Raw genomic sequence first — 23,701 nt, 5'->3', positions numbered from 1 at the left:
GAAATTTACCTTGCTCATAGTAAAACCTGTGACAATAAAACAGACACAATAATTCTTTCCAATGTAAAAGATAATATTCCTTTGGCTCTAATTCACTCACTTAGAAAGAATGAGATTTTATTTTGTCATCTGTCACATGTTGATCACTTCCTGCTGAACCGGTCCGTCTTCATTCTCATGCATTCAGAACTCCCCTTGGTGTTTGTTGTTTTGCGTGTGCTTGGTTTAAATTTGGATTCACCCGGCTGACTCATAGTTGTCTTGTGCACCCAAAAACTGAATGATATCTGTGAATGCTTGTTGGGATACGTAGTTTCTGACATATTTTAGGACGAGCTAAGATGTTCCAGTATTTGTTTTAGGCAAAACCATAACAGACAGATGACCCAAAACACATTTAAACTAAAAAAAATAAATAAATAAAATAAAAAAAGTCAGGGGAAAAAGGTTATCTTTTACTATTTTCTGTACATTTAACTGCTTTAAAATATTAAAATCAATTTAATTTAATTCAAGCTGCAGACATATTTCCAAGAGGAACAGAGGAACATAAAGGATGATTACTGGTAGGAATGAACAAGTGACTGTAAACCAATAAATTCACTGACCATCCAATAACACACTGGTGTTTTGTGTTGTCATGGTGGTTAACCAAACATTTCAGATGAACTTTAATGCTCCAAACATGTTTGACAATTAATCCATTTAGGATTAATTGTCTAATTAATTAATAGGATCATTATAATTTGGTGTTGTTTCTTGGCTTTGGGTCATGGGATAATAGTAAAGAACACAGATCTAAATCTTGTCAGGTGTTGCCTTCATGCTGTTTGTACATTGATGACATTGCTTTGTGTTCGAGGGGGTGTCACTTGTTCGTCTTGGTGTTTCATCACAGGATGGGCATAAAAGTCAAAGTCTTGCTTCTCTTTTCATTCCCCCAGTAACTCTAGGTTACTCACTAATCCTTTAACTATTAATATTTGCTGAAGCAAATGAACAGGATGTCAGCAACCTGAGGCCCAGGCTAAAAATAACGTTTAGTTTCTAAAGTGATTGTTTGTAATGGAAATTGAATTATAACCTGATGGCTAAAGGTCACAAAAAATTAATAAACCCTGAATACATAATTGAAAGAACCCTACCAAATCCTCCAGACGATTGGAGGATGTGTGAGAGAATCGAGATGAAGAAACAGAAGATTCAAGTTGTTTTTAGATTATCTTCTTAGCTCTTGACACCTCAACTATTTAATATTTTGTTAAAGAACTACATTGGGCAAATTCATTATGTGGATCTCTAAAACTGCAGTACAAAACCACAAAAGTCCTTGGTAATAAATGTTTCAACAAATACAATAAAATTCTCAGTTTTTAGCCTTGTGTTTTCTATGTAATTTTAATTATCAGATAAAAGATTTCTTCAAACATGTAATTCATATAGGCAACATTGTGAAAAGGGTTTACTTAAAAGGATTTTTTAAGAGAGTTTGTTTTCCATGTAAAAGTCCTGTAATAAATGCAATAATTGCTCAATTTAAAAGAAATTCATGAAGGCAGACAGATTTTCTGGGGCTTTGTGGCCACAGCTGCATGTTTCTAACCATCTTTTAGCATTCAAAAATATATAAGCAGTTTCAAAACTTTCACAAGAGTACTTTTGAATATTGAAGTAATATTAATAATTAGCAATTTATACCTACTCTAACAAGTAGACAAATAGATGAAGAATGTAACCACTGTAAAACAAGGAGCTAAATGAATAAATTTGACAGTGAAAGAAGTTACAGAAAATCTTTTGTTCTGCTTTAAAGTTTGATCTGATATGTAAAAGCAGCCTGCTATTTTACATATGCATGTATACACAAAATTATATATTATTTTTTTTTACGAACAATACAATGTACGAAAAACACAATTAAAATGGCAGTTATTCATAGTAAATAATGGTTTGTCACCCCTCAGGGGTCCACTTTCTCACCAGAGGCCCCAGGCAGTAACTCACCTCAACTGTTGGCAAGCAGTTCCTCTGAATAAATCATACTTTCTGACCTCAGATTATGCTTTATTAAGTACAACAGTTATTTACATCCTGCTGAACTGAGACAGGACGGAATGAGGTGTAAAAACCATATGCAGGCTAATCACACACATCATAATACACACATATCACTCTTCATGCTAAAAGTTTCCTTGCAGTTCTTTGCATTACATCAGTTTTAGAGCAGGCAAATTTCTGGCAGCACAGGGCCATCTTTTGAAACACAAATAAAGTGTATTTGTTGGTCAATGAGGTTTTATGTTTTATATATTTACACAACAGCCATTGAATGGTGGGTTAATATGACGTTTAAATTGAATTCTTATGTTGAACACAAACTATCTATCCATTCATCCATCCATCTTCTAAACCCCCTCAATCCCTTTTTGGGGACATGGGGTTGCTGGGGCCTGTCCAAGCCACTGTCTGACTAAGCCGAGGTGCAACTTAGGCAGGTTTGTCATTGTAATTTACACAGTTGTAGATACTTAACCTGTGTTTTTTCTTTGTCACTGTCATTTTACCTTTCAGTACATCAAAGTTTCTCAGGTTGTCTTCTGATGTGTGCCGCTGATCTCCTGTTAAGATCACTATTGCAAGGGAAAGGGATGAGATATCTTTTAAATGAGCCTTTTAAAGATTATTTGCCCTGAATATCAGAAGCCAGTGATGTCAAAAGTTTTCTCAATTTCGTTTTATACTCTTGATATAATAAGGATTACTGAATTAACAAAGGAATCACTGTATGTGTTATTTGTTTTTAGAAATAGTTTTAAAGACTCAGAACATATTGGATCTTTAGAAAAGAACTTCGGATTCAGGAACAACAGTGCGGTTTCCGTCCTGGTCGTGGAACAGTGGACCAGCTCTACACCCTATCTAGGGTGCTGGAGGGATTGTGGGAGTTCGCTCATCCAGTCCATATGTGTTTTGTGGATTTGGAGAAGGCGTTCGACCGCGTCCCCCGTGGCATCCTGTGGGGGGTGCTCTGGGAGTATGGGGTCCGGGGAGCCTTACTGAGGGCTGTCCGGTCTCTGTATGACCGGAGTAGGAGCTTGGTTCGCATAGCCGGCAGTAAGTCAGATCTGTTCCCGGTCCGCGTTGGACTCCGGCAGGGCTGCCCTTTATCACCGGTACTGTTCATAGTTTTTATGGACAGAATTTCTAGGCGCAGCCAGGGGCCGGAAGGGATCTGGTTTGGGGACCACAGGATTTCCTCTCTGCTTTTTGCAGATGATGTTGTCCTGTTGGCTTCATCGAACCGGGACCTCCAGCGTGCATTGGGGCGTTTTGTGGCCGAGTGTGAAGCGGCTGGGATGAGGGTCAGCACCGCTAAATCTGAGGCCATGGTTCTCGACCGGAGAAAGGTAGTTTGCCATTTCTCGGTGGGTGGAGTGTCCTTGCCCCAGGTGGAGGAGTTTAAATATCTGGGGGTCTTGTTCACGAGTGAGGGAAGACCGGAGCGTGAGATTGACAGGCGGATCGGAGCGGCGTCTGTAGTGGTGCGGTCGCTGTATCGGTTCGTTGTGGTGAAGAGAGAGCTGAGCCGAAAAGCAAAGCTCTCAATTTACCGGTCGATCTACGTTCCAGTACTCACCTATGGTCATGAGCTATGGGTCATTACCGAAAGAACGAGGTCCCGAATACAAGCGGCTGAAATGAGCTTCCTCCGTAGGGTGGCTGGGCGCTCCCTTAGAGATAGGGTGAGAAGCTCGGTCACCCGCGGGGAGCTCGGAGTAGAACCGCTTCTCCTCCACACCGAAAGGAGCCAGCTGAGGTGGCTCGGGCATCTAGTCCGGATGCCCCCTGGACGCCTCCCTGGAGAGGTGTTCCGGGCATGTCCCACTGGGCGGAGGCCCCGGGGAAGACCCAGGACACGCTGGAGAGACTACGTCTGTCGGATGGCCTGGGAACGCCTCGGGGTCCCCCCAGAGGAGCTGGAGGAAGTGGCTGGGGTGAGGGAAGTCTGGGCATCTCTGCTCAGTCTGCTGCCCCCGCGACCCGGTCCCGGATAAGCGGAGGAAGATGGATGGAGAAAAGAACTTGTCCGTTTAATTTCAACACAGAAGTTCATTTTTTGTTATTCCAGTTACACCACAACCTACCTGAGTAGGCTGTGAAGTATCTTCTGATGGCTACTTCCAGAAGAAATAAGGCTCCAGGTCATAAAGCTGGAATCATCTCAGATTCCAGCTTGAGTCCAGTGAACTCCCGACAAAGTCACCAGATCTCAACCCAATAGATCACTATTGGGATGTGGTGGAACGGGAGATTGGGATCATGGACGTGCAGCCGACAAATCTACAGCAACTGCATGATGCTATCATGTTAATATGGACCAAACTTTCTGAGGAATGTTTCCAGTAGCTTGTTGAATCCATGCCACGAAGGGCTAAGGCAGTTCTGAAGGTAAAAGAGGGTCCAACCCGGTACTATCAAGGTGTACCTAATAATGTCCATAAGAAATACGTTCATTTAAAATGCATAACTACATTGAAAAATCCCACAAACTATAGATCATTTCTGACATATTTTTAAAGTAACATAGTTTAGGTTGATCACCAAGAACACAACAGATTTAAACTAAACAAAAGCCAACCTAAACTGTCACACGATTAATGCTGGTTTTAGTGTATCATTACAAAAGCAAAAAATCCAGGAAGGGTACAGTGTGTTATACTTATGACACCACAACTTCCAGTGTTTTCAACCGTGAGGGATGAGGAGGAGGACATGAGGAAGAAGGAAAAACCCTGACAAACAGAGACAGAGACAAACACGGGCTGAGAGGGAGACAGAGGCCCTGAGATGGAAAGAAAAACCATTAACTTTTAATGCTCTTTATTTTAGAAAGTATATGCAGAAGGGGAGGAACTGACAGACAGAGGGTAAGACAACAATGCAGGAATGAGCAATGCAGGAGGGCAGTACAGAGAGAACAGGGGGAGGAGAAGAGACGAAGGGAGAGGGAGGGGAGAGACAGAGAGACTGCGAGTCAGGAAGAGGCAGGGATCAGCTCACAGAGCTGATCATACTTCTCCTGGGGTCAAATCATGGAACATGATGGTAAGTTTCCTCCTCCTATCAGAAAATGCACTTCCCTCTCTATCTCTGCTCTGACCATCTGTCTGTCTGTGATCTCTGAACCTCTGTGGCTGAGCTAAATTTACTTTCCTCACTGGGAATACTATAGTTCATGCTGTCACCTGTTAGTTGGTCTGTAAATTGTTTCAGAGGTTGGGTGCAAACAAAGGCATTGAGCCAGAGTGTGGCCTTGTGCCTTATGAATTGTAAAGGAACATCAGATGTAAAAGGAGCTCCACGAGTCAACTGAAGTGCATTTAGTTGTTTTGTGATAACCTGCTGCAATGCCAGTGAGTGTCTGACAGCTGGAGCTTGTTTTTCCTGTAGGTCCACACCTCTCCCTGATTTCAGCAATGACCGTCATACCGGAACAATAAATAGAAAGCTGCTTCACTTTGTGGGATATTCATTTGTAAACCTAAAATTTGCATTATCCTACACAGCTTTTTTAAGATAATGATACATATTTATGCTTCAAAAGGAATCATTAACTTTATAAATCTGTCCACATTTACTTATGAGCTTTTCATGTGATCAAGGCAAACGTCTAATAGCAAATACCTAGCAATGAGTCTTTCTGAAGAGGAAATCCAAATGAATATAAATACTAAATTCAAATGGGCACGGCAGGTTGCCAGGTTGGGTGTTTGATACTGAATGGTGAATCCATGCTCCTCATTGTATTAGCAAGCTGACAGAGGCAACCAGGCTGTGTTATTCTAAATAGTGGAAATGCTACTAGTCTTCTATAGGAAATTATTAAAATCTTAGAAGAGGTTGATCTTAAACTCTCAATCCAAGCTGTTGCTTGTGCTTGATTTGTGTGTGTATCTTGGAGATGGACATAAAGCAAATTATTGCAAATTTTTTTAGTCAGCATTTTGCAAGGCAAATTATCCCCACATGAAGGTGCTTGAATGCATGCATGAGCACATGTGCATGACTTCAAGCTGGCGTGTGCATTTTCTCTCCTTGCTGTTTAATAAACGCTGTATTTTTTATTTTTATGACAATGCAATGCAACATTGCTATCGTAATTTACTGCCATCTCATTCATTCAAGGGAACTCACTTCACTGAATGTCGCAAAGCTCTTTCAAAAAAGACATGTCTTGTTTTTTTGTTGGCTTCCAAAACTTAAAGTATCTGTTTACAATAGCTATGTTTATGGTGCTTCTTGTTGCATTTGGAATTAATGTGTCAGACAAATACATTAGCCAGGTCGTTCGAGCCTCACTCAGCTGAAAACAGACCTCAGTGTGTCCGTAAATGCTGACTGGTCGGTGGCCAAAGCAGTCATCACCAACCAGCTGCAATCTACTTTTAAACAAGCCTCCAAAAGAGACGTAATTCCCTGAAAGCCACACAACACAACAGGGTAAATATAGCTGTCAGCAGCTTTTGTTATAAATAATGATTCAAACTGGTGCAGAGTTTGAATTGGAAACTGTTTAACTAAAAGGTCCGTTTTTTATGTTAGATGAAGTTTGCAACATATCATATTTTTCTAAAATAATATTTTCTTTTTTTCATCCCTTCATGTCGTAGAGGGAGGGCCATTTCTTTGTTTTATTCTTTCCGTTTCCTGTGGTTATTATTAACCGTGGCCTGCAGTAACGTATCTATCTTTTGCTTTAGCCCTTTTTATGCCCGTCTCACTACCTTTCTGTCTCTCCAGCTCGCTTTCTCCCTAAGATCTCTGACTGCCTGTCTGGCAGGATGTCAACTATTGATTTATACCAGCAACATTTTAGCAGTGATGGCAGCTTATGGGCTTTGCGGAACAGAATACAACAAACAGGAGATCAGGTTTCAGGCGAGCTGGCTGGCAGATGTGAAAAAGGAGGAATGGAAATAATAACTACTGTATTGGAACATAATAATAAGAGTGCAATAAATAAATGACTGAGAAATGTGCTTTTATTTATCTATTTATTTTTTAACTATAAGAGTTATCAGTTTAATTCCTCAATGCAGGGTTATAATTTTTACCATCATCAGATGGTTTCTTTATTTTTAAAAGTTATCCATAAAAAATAAGTTGGCAAAGTCTTCATTTTCTGTTTTACTCTGAAGGAATACAGAAGCAGAAGACTACTTCAAAATAAGACAACATATTTATGAATTTTAATGTTTTCTATTGTTCATTCATTCATTGATTCATCTTCTTCCGTTTGTTCCCTTTCGGGGTCACGGGGCTGCCGGAGCCTATCCTGGCCACTTATGGGCAAAGGCAGGGGACAATGTGGATAGTCTGTCGCAGGGTTTTCTATTGTTGTTTTCTCATATGCATCATAAAGAATAGCTTTTCCTGTTTATTTTAGCTCTTTTTAGAACTATAATGAAAGTATTCCTTCTGTGGTCAGACTTGTTGAGAAAATGTCTAAATTTATCGTCACAACTACTTTTGAAACATTAATTGGATTCCCCAGATTAAGTGTTAGCCTGTATCATTAGGCTCTTAAAAGTCCACCAAACTTGTGAAAACTGTTTCTCTTCACTTCCATTTGGCACAGCGTATTCACTTGTGCAGCAGGGCCTGCTTCTTGCTGAATCACACTTGACTGTTATGACAGTTTGCAATCTGAATCATGGGCCTAGAAAAGAAGTGTCCGTGCCCAGACTCCTGGAAATGTCAGTTTGTCCATTCCAGTGAACATTAATCGGTTATACTCCAACTATGTGTGCATTCATGGATTTTGTGCTGCTGCATAAATTGAAAGAATAAATATTTATTGCTCTCTTTTCTTGTTTTTTTTAAAATCTTTTAAAACTACAGTGTCATGCTTCAACAGCATGCTGAGACTGAAGCATGGTGGATGCTGAAATTAATAAATAAGTCAGAGTGGTGGGGTGGGCTCGGAAAAGTAGCACTTAAACAATTATTATCCCCTGTTCTGCTGAGCCACTACTTAATATTTGATGACTCCTTTCCTTCCTTTAGGCCCCTCTTTTTTTTCCACCTCCGTCTTCATTCGTCGTTCTAGTCATTGACAGGTCAGGCCTCCTCGGTTAATCTCTGTTATTTAGTGCCAGGACAAAAATGACCCACTTCCGAAAAGCATTATCCTGATTTGCAAATTCTGATACTACTTCAAAATGTGTTGAGTTTTCATGCAGATTACACATAAAAGATTTGGTCCAAGTGTTTCGATTTAGTTTACCTGGAACTGCTGCAAGGACGTAAGAAAAGAAATAATTTTACTTTAGTGTGAAAGTGGGTGCTAAATCAGAATTTCTTTATGGATCCTTTTTCAAACAATTTTTCATTTTTTTTTTCATTCATTCATTCATTCATTCATTCATTCATTCATTCATTCATTCATTCATTCAGTCAGTCAGTCAGTCAGTCAGTCAGTCAGTCAGTCAGTCAGTCAGTCAGTCAGTCAGTCAGTCAGTCAGTCAGTCATCTTCCAAACCCGTTTTTGTCCCTTTCAGGGACACAGGGCTGCTGGAGCCTATCTGGCCACTTGTGAGCGAAGGCAGGGGACATCCTGGACAGGTCACCAGTCTGTCGCAGCCAGGGCCACGATTACACAACCATGCACACTCACATTCACGATTTAGAGTTAGCAATTATCATATGAGGCGTGTTTTTGGATGGTGGGAAGAAGCCAGAGAAAATGGAGGTACAGACACGAGCACAGGGAGAACATGCAAACCACACACAGAAATGTCCCTTCATTGGTGTTCTGTTTCAGGCCTTTTTTTCTAGAAGCACAAAAGATCAAACTCCACACGCAGACACACAACCAGGGTTAAATGCTGTTTTGTGGCTATTTCCATGCCTGTGTTTAGATGTCAATTTATTTGAAATGCCCACATAGATGTAGGATTAAAACTGCATGTTTTTTGAGGCAGATGAAGGGTGAAGTTACCAAAAACGTGCCTCATGGGTTCACTAGAGTGACTCCAAATTGCCTCTTGGGATTGAATAGTGAGTGGTAACCAGGTGCACCCTGACTTTGCCCTACACTAACTCAGATGGGCTGCAACAACTCCATTCAGCATTAAGCACAAGTGGATGGATGGATGGATGGAAGGATGGATGGATGGATGGATGGATGGATGGATGGATGGATGGATGGATGGATGAATGGATGAAACATACTTTAAAATATACGAGTCAAACAGCAAATAGCAGAGTGTGGGGGTGATGGGGAAATTTAAGAGTCCAGCTTAAGCAGTCGATGATTAGATCATAAATTAACTTTAAATGATGACTGCACATTACCAAACATATTTTCATCTTCCCTAAGTCATGTTTCCTCAAACGGAGTGTATGACATTACCTCTCAGTCAATGCAAACGCAGTCATTTTCTTCTGTTAACCTCACTAAGTACTTCCATTCTCCTGTGCTGCCTTCATCCTCCTGCGTCTTCACTGACTTCCTGCCAGTTCACTTATCCACTTTCATCCTATTCTCTGATGACACTCCCATAAGACTGCGGTTGTCCCTGTTGCTACCATGTTGAACTTGCATCAGATGTCACTATTTGATCTTGAATAACAGACATATTCTGGGCCTTTTTGACTCACACCTGTAAAAGTGTAGCTGGTACGTTTTAAATACATTTAAATATATACCTCTACTCATGATGTTTCATTTTAAAAACTGGAAACATTGAAATTTAGAAAGATGAGTTGGCAAATATTTACTCAAGCATGCTCTTCATTCACATCTGTTTTTCCAGGCACAAATTTGCCACTTTAGTTTTATTTATTTTTCCATTATTTATTTATTTATTGCATAAAAGTACGTTTTTCTTCGTAAATAAATGCACCAAGAATTTCACAATTCTTTATTTTTTGGCTTAATTGTGATTTTGACCTTACCAGGTCACTTGCTCTTTTCTGACACTAGATGGCAGCCACGACACAAAAGAAAAAAGGTTTAAACTTAATCAGTGAACATGACAGCCTGAAAAATAAGGTGAGTTTTGAAGTTATGGAAGTACCAGGAGTTGTGAAAGGTAAAGTTTCCAGTGCAATGTTCTCTGACTTTTTTGTCAGTGGAACTGTTGGAGGCTTATTTTTGTCAAAGGAAGTTGTGCAGACTCAGCAGTAACTCACTGTTGGCTTTGATGACCCTTAAACTTACTGCTCATTGTGTTATAGTAGCTGTATTATGTTACATATTGTACTACCCATTAACATGCCGGGGCTAATTTGTTTCCTTTTTTAAATCTCAGCAATCTTTTTTCCTTTTTCCTTTTCATAAGAAGCTTCCCTCATTTCAGATCCTGAAGCACTGACCCTCTTCCTGACTCACAGATTGTTTTGACTTAAAACTTTATTTACATTATCCAACTGGGAGCTAAATATTTTAGTGATTCATAGACCTGCTTTTAAAGAAAGGGCTTGTTTTCATGCCAACTTTCTCCCCTTTGATTCCATGTTTGCAATGCCTTGAAACGGTGCATATTATATGACCAATGCAGTTTGTGATTTGGTAAATATATTCTTGAGAGAAATTAGGAAAGCATTGCATTAATTTCACCAAAAATAAGTAATCCAACGATAGATACAAAAAAGGTATTGCAACAAAATTCAAGAATTTTATTTAGACAACCATATTCTTCATAGATTCATTGCCATTGCTGTTCTTTTTCTGTTTTTTAACTTTTATATGGGTTTCAATTAATCTCTTAAATGTATTTATCCAATTCCAATCTTAGTATTTAACTCTAAACTACTTATTTTTATTCATTAAGAGAAAAACGTTTTGCTCTGCTTTGGCAATTTATTTTTTCTTGTTTTGCTGAAAAAGAAAAAAATATAAATAACCACTTTTTGAATGAGCAGGAATTCAGCTATTTTATTGTTATGCGATTTTATTTCTTCTAATGCTTATAATGTATTGAAGCTGAATGGTGGAGTTTAATTTATTCATATTATAAATTGAGGGAAATGAATGTCCCAAAAAAGTTTGGGTATTTCTCTCTTAAACGGTGTAAATGAGGCATAAAAAGGGAATATTCTGGCAAAATCACACAGGCCTTATAATACTAGGATTTCAACTTCAAGTTCATTATGTTGTTTTAGAAGTGAGAAGTCAAACAAGGCTTGTACTTTTAATTTTTACTGTTAGAGGACGTTTCCATCCATCCATCCATCCATCCAGCCATCCAGCTATCTTCTGAACCTGCTGAATCCCTTTGGGTCATTCCGTATGGAAGCGATTCTGTAGCAAAATTAAAAATAAAATTCAAAACCAGAAATGCAGTTTTTGACCCAAAATGAAAATGAAAAAGCATTCCTTCAAAATGCTTTTCCATTTTCTTCCTTAACACCGCTTATTCTGTCACTTAATTAAAATGATAAAGAAAATGGTATTTGACATTTCACTTTCAACGGAAATGCTTTTTAATTTTCAAAATGAAGCTGCATCAAATGACTCAAAATTAAAATGAAGAAGCAATCCATCAAAATGCTTTTTCATTTTCTTCTTTAACATCGCTCATTCTATGACATAATTAAAGCGAACATGCATAGAGGAGATTGCATTTTCGTTTTCACATTCACCCCGCCATAACTGTAGCAAAATTCAATACCAGTGAGCATTTCCAGGGGGGAGGCGGGGCGATGACGTCAGTGCTCACTGTTCTTCTGCGCTCTTTGCCCTCCCGGCAGTGTTGCTAGATTAGGCGGTTTTGGTTCTAAATTTGCTCTGTTTGGTAAAAAGAAAAAATGGTGGAACAGTTTGTTTACTTCATCTTCTAAGAGCTGCTTGGTTGATCAGAAATGGAAATATTATGATATAGTCATCCAAGCATAATTATGAAAAAATATATATTTTTGAAGATTTTAAAACCCCTTGATGCCTGAATTTATTTCCAGCTATGAAAAAGAAATACATATATTTTTTTGCTTTCATGTAGCTAATTAATGATTTTGAAGCTGAAGTGGTTTGTTGCACATTTGCATCAATAGGCGTATATGGGTTAAGCTTTACATGCTTCCAGTAGTGTGTGCCGTTTACAAATGAGCTCATACAGCTCATTTTGATGCCATTACGTTATAATGTGCAATGAGAAACTTTACCCATCTTATAGCGGATGTTTCTATTAGATGTTTTGTTTTGTTTGAATTACACATTTTTTCTGTTCTTTACACAAAAGTTGAATTTGAATAAAATAAATTAAATATTTCAATAGCAAAAAAATGTAAATACAGCAATAACTTTATCCATTTCTTTGTCTATTTACTTTGATTTAGAAATCTATAACAGTCGGCTGTGAAATAAAGAATGAATGTTATACTTAGGGACATTGCAGAAACCTGTTTATTTATTTAAACCGGTAAACGCGCCTGTAGATTTTTACTTAGAGTTGTCATAGCTGCAGAGTAGAAGTAGAGGGTAGCAAACATCAAAAGTCCTCCAAAATAAAGTTCACAGCTTTTCAAAAAAGATGCAATGACGTCACGGTGGTTATCACAATGTACTGAGATGCATTAGCAGTGCATCAGCTTGCAGTGTCAGAGGGCCCCCGCCCTGTGACCCCAGCAGCGCGTCTAATCTGCATAGCGGACTGAGCCGCATTTTTCTTTTCAGCCGCCCGCAGGAGGCGGGAGGGGAACTTGTGACGTCACAACGACTCGGCGCGTGCACCGAGTTTCCAGCAGCGCCTCTCAGCCATCACTGCGAGAAAAACTTTCTTCCTGACATGAGCTCGCTGGGCGGCCGCGGACGGAGCTTATGCTGCTGTAGGAGGTCGCGATAGCGGGGCCCGGTCCGACCCGACCCGGAGCTCGAGCTGAATATGGGTCAGACCGCCGTGTCTGCCGTGTCTCAGACCGCGAGTGGTGAGTCTGTATGTGCGTGCCCGTTGGTGTGTGCGTGCTCCCCTTTTCCTCTTCTCTTTCACAACAGTCCGTTATCTTTGTGCAGGAAGTTTGCTCAGCTTTGGCTTTTCTTTCTACATTTTCTGCGCCGTGTAACTTTAGTAAAGTTTATTAAGGGCGTTTGCTGAACAGTCCCCCCCCCCCCCCCCCAAAAAAAAAAAAAAAAAAAAAACCTAGCTAACTAGATGTGTGTTAAATTAACTGTCGCATCATTAGCCGCGGGGTGTGTGTTTCTAAATTTATCACTGCTTGTGTTTCCCAGCTGCTACTTAACTGCTCAGTGGCTAGTTTGAAAAAAAAGTTTTTTTTTTTTTTTTAATATATACAACCAATTGCCGCCAGGTAATTGAGAGTTTGCGTGTTAGCAGCCTGTCTAAACTCAAGAGTGGCTGAGAAAGATGAGTTTGTTTTTGCTGAAACTAAGGGGACACTCAGATCATTTAGTAGACTGTCCCAGCTCGTTTTCACCCCAACACAACTGTCTGTCAACACTGAATACATGTAGGGAGACCTGCTCACGTGGACGTCACAAGATTAATATCTTTTTATTACGTTCAAAATCAGTAGGAATTCTTTGAATAATTCTTTTGTGCGAAACTAGTTTCAAATTCAGTGTATCATGATGATTGTGAAAGAATGAGTGAACTAATCCTTCATTCCCAAACATATCCTTTCAAAAAAAAAAAGAAAGAAATATTTACACCAAAAGTGTACTATTGTTAAAAGAAAGCTTTAAATCACTTCGGTAATGATTGATTGATTGCGTTGATGGTGTTTTTCTATGAAATAAAGGAAAAAGGGGGATTTTTACCCTTGATGTTTGAATTCATTTGCTTTCAATTAGATGCTAAACTACAGTTATTTTGGAGCTAAACTGGTTTGATCCCTATTTGCATCAAGAGGTTTGAATAGATTAGAGGTGTATTCTAGAAAAGGAAATACAACAATAACAGAATGAATAATAATTGAAGAAATCAGAGATGAAATCTTAAATTATAGAATTCTCCAGCAATGTGTATTTCTAACATTTAGGTCCCTTTAGGCTCTTGCCCTTATACCGTTGATGTTCAGCAAGTTACATAAGATTGAAACTACATGTATTGTTTTTATGGTGGCATTCTATTAGATTTGCCTAATTCCTCTTTTCACAACAATCGCGCCACTGTTTCTTTTTAAAATTCCTTAGTTTATTAATTGGTGTGTAGTCTGAGCTCTTTGGATTGTTAAGGATCAAAGCTGAATGTTGGATGTGCGTCTTCCGCTTTCATTGGAGAAACAATCGGAAGAAATGACCTAAGTGTAATAAGCAAGCACATAAAAAAACAAAAACAAACAAAACTAGGTCTGTGCTTTCTTCTACTTTTGTCCTGCACCTCCTCCTGCCATGTCTTTTTAATTTTTCCTTTTTTCTTTCTTCTTTTTAATGGTTTTCTGCCCTCCACCCCTGTTTTTTGGTCTCTTCCTCCCCTTCAATACCTCTTCTTCTGGTCATGGAGTCAACTTCTTCCTTCTCATGGGATTTGCAGCAAAGAAAGGAAGCCTCTCCCTTTCCCCTCCTCCTCAACACATGCTCATGCTTAAACGTCTGAGAAAAAACATGCTGGCTTTGTCACCCTGCATTGTTTCCCATCATTATGACATCACATATGTTGGGTTTGTTTACAGCGTTTCTTTAAATTTCTTGGCATTGAGGTGTAGTTGACATTAATGGCACACATCTATTGCCACATCTGCTATTTATCAAAGTCCTGACTCACTCTTAGCCAGAGGAGAGGTATTAGGAGAAGTCTATGAAATCCAGTGTGGAAGCATGGAGGCGAGTCTAGACAGGAGGTGTTGTAATGCCAAGCTTAAGTAGATTTTTAGCTTCAATCTTGAATGCAAAAAGATAAAACTCAATTCATTTGTTTGTTTTGAGATGAAAATGATCTTTAAAAAAAGAAGAAAATGCTCCGAGATGTCATCATTATGTAAGTTGTATTAACTTCTACTGTCAGGAGGTGAACTTATGCAACATTAAGGCTAATTTTCCTGCCTTACCTAGTTGATAGTCAATGTTAATGTATGTGGTTTTCTTTCTTAGTAATGTGGCTTCCTAGAACTATACAAGGAAGGACATAGCTGTTTGGTCATGCTATATTGACTGGAATGATGAGCATTTAGGGTTGTTAGTCAGGGTTTTGTCTGTGTATTCTTCAGACATAAACACTTGGTGGAACATCTCTAATCACATTAGGTACTGAACAGCACAAATTAAGAATAAAGTGACCAGAGTTTGCTTCACCCAACCCAATAACAAGCCTAAAACAGTGATTGAGAGGGGCAAAGTGAAATGAAGAGTTTTTTTAGTTCACTTATGGGCTCATCAACAATTACTGAGAAACATGCCACTAATAAACACATTTGAACTAAATAAAAATGACTGACTTGTAAAATAAATAGAGAAAAAAACTACAAAGAACATTAGAAAAGACAACAAATAGGTTTATTATTAGTGTTTAAGATTACTTTTCAGCATGGGGTTTGGTGGTAAATGGCTACTTTTTGAAACCTCCCGTAATGGTTATGTAGGAACTGCAAGATTTGGTACCTTTGGGTTTCTGTCATGTTTACGAACAGAAAGTTTGTTCTTGGTTCTACGTCTGAATTGCTCTGGCTTAGTGGGGTCTTGTGTCCTCTAAAATAAAAGCTCTGAAGTCAAGGTAGTCGACAGCTTGTTGATACTACATCTGAGATGAACAATGTATTCTGTAGGTCTTGTGTGTTGTAATCTGGGCATCCATTTCACAACTTGCCACACATAAAATATGGCCTCTACTAGAGCTTTGCAGTTTATTCAGATCATAAACAAACTGTGCCTTATTGTTTTCCTAGATCTGGTAAGTACAAAGTTTGACATTTATTGTCATAAGAATTTGGCATCTTTGAAGCAGGCTCTGCATTTTGCTACATGGCTGTATTTACCAATATACAGTATGTAGGTATAGCCAAGAAGTTGCCAGACTTGTTTTGCCTAAAGAACCTTTGTTGCTGTGCTCATGAATTGTCATGTGTTTTTATAATTCTAGAAATGTGTTTCTGCCACAACAAAGGGAAGATTCTCATTACAGCTCCATTTTTTTCAGAGATTCAGGGGTTGAGAAGCACTGATCTTTGGTTCCCTGGAGAACATTTTCTCTGGGAAAATGCAACTTCACTAAGTTTCTATGACATGTAAACGATGAAGAATGACACAACTGAATCGCGATGATAAAATATTTGAGTTTTCAACATCAGTAAAATGAAAAAGCTATATGAATAGATGAACTTAGTCATTTAGTGACTGAGCCCTTGTGCCAAGCAAACTGAAGAGGCACGTCTGCTTGACAGGCAAATGGAGCTTTCATATTAAGAAAATCAAAGGCTCTGAAAATATCTGGACATCCTAAGAGAAGGCAGTGAGAAAACAACACAACTCCATAACTGCTGAAAATGTGTGATAAGACGATGCAGATTAATATCGTTGGAAATTTTTTCTTACGAAAAGAAATCTCCCACATTTGTCACACCTTCTTCTCATTTGGCTCATCTTGCGCAGGTATTCATAGAGTAGCAGGAGAATATTTTCCTCTGTTAAAACCGTTTGTTTTATTTCAGAAAGAGAAAAGTATGTAAAATCCCTTGTACATAGTCAGAAATGTAGTGATATAGACTTCATATAATTGATCAGATTTTATCAGATGGCAAAAGCATTCAAGAAAATAAGAGAAACATGGTCAAATGAGATGAAGAATCTTTTTGCTGTGAACTGGATATGAGTGCTTAACAGTATTTATATGGCATTTCTCCCAGATGAGCATTTTAATGATAATATTGTAAAATCAAATTGGTTTATTTTGTCATTTTTTTCCCCGGGGAGTACATCAGTTATCCTTGAATGCTCCTTGTTCCTTGGGTGATGGTTGCTGCTGGAGCTGAATTTCCATTCATTAGTGGCTTAGAACTGTCGGTGAAATGCAACTATTGTTGTGATTTGATATCAACACAGGAACAGGAAATGATGGCGTTGATGACGCACTCATCTGTTTTGTTATGTGTGTAAGCAAGCGAGTGCCAAAGCTGAGATGTTGCACTTCTTTTCCCATGGCATAGTTTTAAGTCAACAGCAGTAAAACTTAAATAGTTGCAGTGTTATGCTGTGAATTTTACAGTGCCTAATTTAACAACTATTGGACTTGTTTAATTAGACCTGCTTGTTAATTTGGAATATTTTATTGGGGCCTCATTTTACAACCTTAACTAGTGAAACATCTGTTTCTTGTCACAGTAATACCTCTATATCTCTGTCTAACAAATGCAATCCAGTAAAAACTAATGTAGTCTGTAGTTTCTATACTTTAACTGTTTATTTATGTAAGATATACTGTAAAGTTTTTACCAACTCCTGTCAAATTTCTAGCAGAATTATTTACCCCCATAAAAAACTTATTATTAGCCTAAAATGTTCCACAAGAAACTGTTAGTTGTCCTAGATTCAATATTTTTATTTATTTATTTTTCCTTTTTCACCTTTTGGTTGACCTAATTTTGCAATTTTCAGCTTTTTTCTGGCAGTGTTTTTTTTTTTTTTACTGTTTCAAGGCAAGATTTGTAAGATGTAGTTTCTGTAGTTTTCAAGCATCTGTCATAAGATAGTGTAACAGTCTCATTTTTTTTGGAAACGGTAAATTGTCTACACTCTTATAGTGCTCTCCTACTTTCATCAAGGCCCAAAAGACTTAACCATCACATTTCCACACACACATTCACATTCCTGCCATGCAAGCATGATCAGCTACTGTGACTGTGGTGTGGTCATGTGTGTTTTTTTTCCCCAGCTTGTGTAGTAGTCCCTTGCTATATCACGGTTCACCTTTCGTGGTCTTGCTGTTTACCTGATTTATTTCTTTCAGAGCAAGTAAGCGTTTATTTTTATTTTTTTTTGGTAAACCGTGCATTGTGTTCTGCATACTGATTGGCTGATGGACTTGCCAATCAATCTCTTCCATGTCGTGTCTCCTGTGCAGAACACATTCAGCTTTTCAAATTTGCTTTAATCTTTGATCACTAGGTAATCTTTGTTTTCATTTTCAAATACTGGACTTATTTTCCTATGAAGGTTCCAGAGAGAAAAGTGTGAAAACTTTAATATCAGTCTGATAAATGCATAAAAACTGTAGGGCTTTTACATTCTTCGCAGATTTTACCTATTGCAGGTTTCTTTTAGAACGTAACCCCCGCAATAAATGAGGAAGCACTGTTGACGACATTTTTTTTCAAATGCTGTTGTGACACTAAAGCACAGTAAAGCACACACATAATTATGCCTTGTGCATCACTGACACGTTTAAAGTCCAACCCACTAGAATTAACTTCTCTCCACACCACTGTATTTTACGAGAGATGGTGGAGGTGCCAGTGTCGTTTGACTCAGCCTTTCACAAACCTCTTGCGTCATTGTGAAATTCATCATGGTTTACAGCATGAGTGTGATTTTCAATAGCTGTTGAGAATTGCTTTATAAATAAGGAAATTTGTAACTATGGCATCAAATAATTGGAATAAAATCATGCATAGGAGAGATTTATTAACAGTATTACGCAAATAGATGACCTTTGTCTCAAATCTAAAATGTTTTTTTTTTTATAAACTTTTATACATCCTGTTAAATGGGTACTTTCCTTTCTGCTCTTTGTTGCACCAAAGTGGATTTTCAGGGCAGGAAACTGAATCAATATATAAAGATCGAGTTCTGTCGGTTGGTTTTGTTTGAAATGGGAATTCCATACACTTTCATTTGTAAGTAGAGTTTATTTAACTGGACCGCCACAACTGTGTTTATTTGGATTGGGCCATTGGTAGATTTATTTTAACCAAATGAGATGGATGTAATTAGACTGAATTAAACATAGGTTATCCATGTTTTCTTTCAGTGTCTGGAAATAAAGTTTGTCATGTGCTCTGTTTACCGAAGTGGAGCTAAAACAACATGGGCTTTTTGCCTGGCTCTTTGCTGCCAACGGTGATTCAGCAGTTTTCTGTTGCTGAAAAATCAAAAGCCTTCCTCATGTGAAGATTCAGATATCTCCTCTTTTTCCTTTTGGAAGCTTCCTGTACACACAGGCAAATGCACGCACGCACTATTCACACACAGCACAGTATTCACAGCGCTTCCAATCTTTCAGCAGGAGGGAACTTTGTGGAAAAAAACACAGATGTTCTCAGTCCTGTTTGAAACTAATTGCAACATAAGTGCCCACCAAGCTCATGGTGGGTTATTAGTCAGAAGGTAAGAAGTCAAAATGAAACGAAGTGCAATGGGCATCACAATCCTTGAATTTAATGAAATACATTTGTTTTCCTTGTGCCACATTCATTAGAAACATTGAGATGAGTATAAATGTAGGTTACTTCTATGAAAAGGTTGACAGCTACTATTTTTATTTCTTTTTTAATAATGTGTATTTTTATATAGTATAAATTATGGCAGGTTTATTTCTATCTTTTGTACACAGAAGGTCAGAAAGCCTCACGGATGTAAAAGATTCTGCAGTGTAAAGGGATCTAAAATACAAAGAAAAATAACATGAAAACTAAAATTGAGAGATGATAGTATTTCAAACAAAAGTACTAAAAATGAAGAAACCTTTAAGTTAGGTCTTAAATCTACGTACAGTAGGTGAGCACCTGAGTTTATCAGGAAGTCGGCTCCATCTTGGTGCTGCTTAATAGCTAAAATGAGCCTCTTGTTTAGATCTGATTCAGTTCCACTAACTGTGTACTTCTTGCTTCTGGATTTGCGAACCACATGTAAACAAAATAAGTCTATTGGTCCTTTAGCACTAAGTGATTCATAAACTAGTATCAGTACTTAAAATCAGTTTTGCAGTAAAGTGGTAATCACTGGATCAGAACCTGGAGAACTCTGGCAGCAGTGATTTTTTTTTTTTTTTTTTTATATACACTGTATTTTATCCCATGAAGGGAAATTCTTTCTCCGCATTTGACCCATTCCCTTGGGGAGCGGTGAGCTGCAGCCGAAACCGCGCTCGGGAGGCAGTAGCGTTAAGGGTTTTGCCTAAGGACCCTCACTGGGTGATGTTAACTGCTCGCCATTGATATGGTAATTGCCCCCAGTACCGATTTGAATAAGATGGACAGTCTTGTTTTTTCGTGGTGGAGTGAGAGACTTGTTCAGTGTATGGATGGTGAATCTGGAAACACTACTCTCCAGTTCAACAGGCAGACATGCAGAATGTAAGACAGTTCAATGCTGCAGGCGCCTCACAAATCCTAGCTTCACAATATTTTCAAGTCTGAATTAAAAGAAAAAGACAACTGTACTAATATTACCGAAGCTATAACGGACAGTAAAATGCATTTTCAGAGATGGCTCTATTGTTTTAGTTAAAAAAAAAAGATTTTAAAGCAGTTACTTGTTTCCCCGTTTATTTATGAAAGCAAGAATAAAATCTGATGATTTCCTAAAGGACTAAATCTAAGACTATGTAGTTGAGTTTATTTGGTTAGAGAAGGTGCATTCTAGATGATTGTGGTATCACAGCCTCACTATTCTACTGTACCACGATCTAATGTAAACACCTCTAATTTTAAATGACTGTAAATTAACAAAAGGCATTTCTCTGTCTCTTCTACGTTATAGATTGAATCTGAATGGTGGTGGTAATGGTTTTGTCTTTTTTTTCATCATTCTGCATTGGTGCCTTTCAGTTGACGGCTTGGAGAAGTCTGCCGTGGCCAGCTGTGACGTTGTAGTGGACAACGCCACTGGGAGCCAGAATGCCCATTCATCCCGACAGCAGCAGCAGCAGCGAGGCAAACTGCCTTCACTGGGGAAGCTCTTCAAACCATGGAAGTGGAGAAAGAAGAAGTCCAGTGACAAATTCCAGGATCTCTCTAAAGGTTGGATGTCTTCTGTGTGATTGGGAGCTTTAACAAGACTAGATGTGTGTGGCTTTCTCATTCTGACAATGCCAATGCCTGCAATTATTTTACATCATCAGACTATTTGAAGGAAATAATGCGTGGAGATCTGTTCTCCTTTGTAGCAGCCTGTTTAGCTCCGTCTGTTTTTGGATTTTCCTCCTCTTAATAAGCAACATTCTGTCATGGCGTCGTAGACGTAGCAGACCCAGATGCTGAAACCCGGAAGAAAACTCACAGCAAGGATGACTTTAAATGGATTTATTTTAGAGGTAAATAAGTTTCTGAGGGGATGTGGACGTATTTCCTCCGTGGATTGAACTTGGTGTTTCCTTTGAGCTGATGCAGATGAAGGGGAGGGGGCGACACGAGGACGCGTCGAACTGTGGATCCAGAGGGAGCGAGGCTTGGGCGCTGAGGACAGCGGGACCGGCTTGAGGTAAGGCGTGGACGCCGAGGACGGCGGAAACCAGTTTGGAACGAGGCGTGGATGCCGAGGACGGCAGGACCAGCGTGGAGGGGAGGAACCAGCGTGACCAAGGTAGGAACCTGAAGGTGAGCACAAGATGTGGTAAGTATGGAGACAAGATAAACTTAGCTGAGACTAAGAGGCCAGGCATAAGCACCGGAGTGAGTATAACAAACTGGCGTAGAATTCTGGTGAGAGCTCCCTTATGAAGACCGGCAGGATGATGAGAAGATGAGGATCAGCTGGTTCCAATCAGCAAGGTGGTGAGAGCTGTAGGAGGGGGGGAGGTGAACTGACAGGCACCGTGACAGTACCCCCCCCTCAACGACCGCCTCCAGGCGGTCCAGGACGGCGGTCAGGGTGGGCCCTGAAAAAGTCGTCCAGGAGGGAACGGTCCAGGATCATGGAGCGGGAGATCCAGGAGCGCTCCTCCGGACCGTAACCCTCCCAGTCCACCAAGTACTGGTGACCACGGCCCCGGCGGCGAATGTCCAGAATACGAGAGACCGTAAAGGCAGGCGCGCCGTCAATGAGCCGGGGGGGTGGTGGGGAAGCGGACGGTGGGCACAAGGAGCTTTCCTGAAAGGGCTTGATCTGGGAAACATGGAACGAGGGATGAATCTTTAAAGCAGCCGGGAGCCGTAGTTTAACACAGGAAGGATTGATGATTTCGTCAATGATGTAAGGACCAATGTAACGGGGTGCTAGCTTGCGTGAGGTGACCTGAAGGGGTATGTTCCTGGAGGAAAGCCAAACCTTTTGCCCAGGTTGGTAATTTGGGGCCGCTCTCCTACGACGGTTAGCCAGACGGCAGTTGCTCTCCCGAGTGCGCAGAAGGGCAGCTTTAGCTTGGCGCCAGATACGCTGGATACGTTGCAGATGATGCTGCACAGAGGGAACGGCCAAATCTAACTCCTGTGAGGGGAACAGCGGAGGTGAATAACCAAGGGATATTTCGAATGGTGATAAACCGGTGGCAGAGGAGGGATGGTTATTGTGAGCGTATTCAATCCATACTAGGAACTTGGACCAGGTGGAGGGATTCTGGGCAGCCAGGCAACGGAGGGCAGCTTCCAGCTCCTGATTAGCACGCTCCGCTTGGCCGTTAGACTGGGGGTGATAACCTGAGGAGAGGCTAACGGTAGCACCCAGGGCGGAGCAAAAGGTTCTCCAGACCTGGGACACAAATTGAGGTCCCCGGTCTGAAACTATGTCCTTGGGGATCCCGTGGTTTCTGAAAACCTGATGGACCAGGATGTCCGCCATTTCAACGGCGGTGGGGAGTTTAGGTAATGGAATGAACTGAGCCGCTTTAGAGAAGCGATCAACGACTGTAAGGATGACAGTGTTGCCTTGTGACGGAGGCAACCCTGTGACGAAATCTAGGGCAATATGGGACCAAGGGCGAGTAGCGATGGGCAAAGGGTGAAGTAAACCAGCCGGAGGCAAATTGGAAGATTTGGATCTGGCGCAAATATCACAAGCGGCGATAAACTCCCTGACATCCCGTTCTAGGGTGGGCCAGAAAAACCTGCGCTTAATGAGACTGAGCGTTCTTTGGACACCCCCGTGACAAGAAACACGAGAAGTGTGACCCCAAACCAGAACGTCCGAACGCAGAGAGGAAGGCACGTATAGAGTGTTAGCGGGGGGAGGAGGATGATCGGGTTCCTCATCCTGAGCCTGCAGGACCCGCGTTTCGATATCCCACGTGAGATTACCGACCACGCAGGTGGGTGGAATAATGGGAGTGGCCTCCTCAAGGTCATGATTACTGTGGATGCGAGATAATGCATCGGGTTTGACGTTCCTACTTCCGGGTCGATAAGTAATGATGAATGAAAACCGATCAAAAAAGAGGCACCAGCGGGCCTGACGGGAGTTTAGGCGTTTGGCAGAACGGAGGTAAGCGAGATTTTTATGATCCGTCCAAACTATGAAAGGGTGCTCCGCCCCCTCGAGCCAATGACGCCATTCCTCCAGAGCTAACTTTATGGCAAGGAGTTCGCGGTTCCCAACGTCATAGTTCCGTTCCGCAGGTGACAGTTTACGTGAAAAGAAAGCGCAGGGTTTGAGTTTCCCTGAGGAAACCTCACGTTGGGAAAGAACGGCTCCTACTCCGGTATCGGAGGCGTCAACCTCTACGATAAACTGACGTTGGGGGTCAGGTTGGATCAGGATGGGAGCTGAGATGAACATCCCCTTGAGTTTATCGAAGGCGGCCTGGGCCTCTGGGTTCCAAACAAAAGGTGTATTAACAGACGTAAGTTGAGTGAGTGGGGCGGCGAGACTGCTGTAGTT

General features: G+C 40.2%; 1 protein-coding gene across 1 annotated transcript in view; it reads left to right on the top strand.

Annotated features, from left to right (window-relative positions):
- phactr2 (phosphatase and actin regulator 2) overlaps window positions 1–23,701 on the top strand; it is a 47,836-nt gene that overhangs the window by 3,909 nt on the left and 20,226 nt on the right. The window contains exon 3 of the mRNA XM_020709455.3: window positions 20,719–20,910. Coding sequence (XP_020565114.1) covers window positions 20,719–20,910 — 192 coding nt within the window. The remainder of the gene's footprint in view (window positions 1–20,718; window positions 20,911–23,701) is intronic.

The sequence above is a fragment of the Oryzias latipes genome, chromosome 15, assembly GCF_053564925.1.
Source record: "Oryzias latipes strain Hd-rR chromosome 15, Olatipes_Hd-rR_3.1".
In the NCBI taxonomy this organism is placed as follows: domain Eukaryota; kingdom Metazoa; phylum Chordata; class Actinopteri; order Beloniformes; family Adrianichthyidae; genus Oryzias; species Oryzias latipes.
The sequence above is the reverse complement of the archived record's forward strand: the minus strand, read 5'-3'. Positions and strand labels throughout refer to the sequence as shown.